The 1022-nt window shown below is 44.2% G+C and overlaps 1 protein-coding gene across 1 annotated transcript in view; it reads right to left on the bottom strand.

Moving 5' to 3' along the window:
* The window catches only part of abi1a (abl-interactor 1a), a 38911-nt gene that overhangs the window by 1699 nt on the left and 36190 nt on the right, over nt 1-1022 (bottom strand). The window contains exon 9 of the mRNA XM_031850305.1: nt 852-944. Within this exon, the coding sequence (XP_031706165.1) occupies nt 852-944 (93 nt within the window). The remainder of the gene's footprint in view (nt 1-851; nt 945-1022) is intronic.

Raw genomic sequence — 1022 nt, 5'->3', positions numbered from 1 at the left:
AAAGCCTCGAGGAGCACCGGTCAACTGAATCATGCAGAAATAATGATGAGAATTTATGAAAGGACGGTATTTGAATATTAAATTCATCAAGCAGGCAGCATCACCAGTTAGGACTTCACATGGATCACTTAATAAGAGTATATGCTGTATGTTTAAGCCTCTTGATTTATCAACACTTGCATGATGTTAAATGATTCCATGCTGTGTCATGCTATGTATTAGTAGGTTAGGTTTGTGTGACAGCATCCATGTGTTATTTGTTAACAAATATCCACCGCCGAAATCTCAAGTTACCAATTCTTCCTGAACTGAATATTTGAATGTAATGCGGGTGTTTTGTCCAGCAGGGGGCAGTGAAGAGTCCAATCTTCTCCGGTTGTATTTTGCAGAGACCTCAGGCTCTGTCTAAACATTATCATTCACCTCAGCTCAACCCTGCAGAGCCACGTTCAGCATACAAACACCAAGCTTTAGTCAGTGATAAAATACTCTGGATGAGGCTAAATCACTAAAAACAGCAGGTCGCTGCCTCAACTATCTCAGTTGGTGGCTTCTCCACTGCACACATTTAAAAAAATATACTTCTTCTGCCATGACAGTGATGTAGCTTTATTGCTACTTAGAAACAGTAGCAATGCAGTTTAGTAGCTGAAGAGATAAATCTGTCTCCAAACAGCAGAAAAAAATGACGGCACTCTAATGAGACATATTCTTGGACGGTCCATTGCTGCAAAAGGACAGACAGGGAAGAAGTGTGGGGGGGCGGACGAACAAGCACAATGCATGCTGGGTGTTCCAGAAATGGGAGTAGTTGCTACAGACGAGGAGGAAAAGTATGTCTTGGCCTCTTCACTTACTGCTCTCCTGCATCCTGGCCACAAAGCCAGTCAGAGGTATCTGTGGAGTCAGCTGGGGCATGGGGGGAGGAGGAGGAGCGACAGACACTGAAAGCACAGCAGAGAGGAAGACAGGAAGGCAGAGAGAGAGAGAGAGAGAGAGAGAGAGAGAGAGAGAGAGAGAGA

This window comes from Anarrhichthys ocellatus, unplaced genomic scaffold (genome assembly GCF_004355925.1).
Source record: "Anarrhichthys ocellatus isolate YVR2014 unplaced genomic scaffold, GSC_Weel_1.0 scaffold10, whole genome shotgun sequence".
Classification (NCBI taxonomy): Eukaryota; Metazoa; Chordata; class Actinopteri; order Perciformes; family Anarhichadidae; genus Anarrhichthys; species Anarrhichthys ocellatus.
The sequence above is the reverse complement of the archived record's forward strand: the minus strand, read 5'-3'. Positions and strand labels throughout refer to the sequence as shown.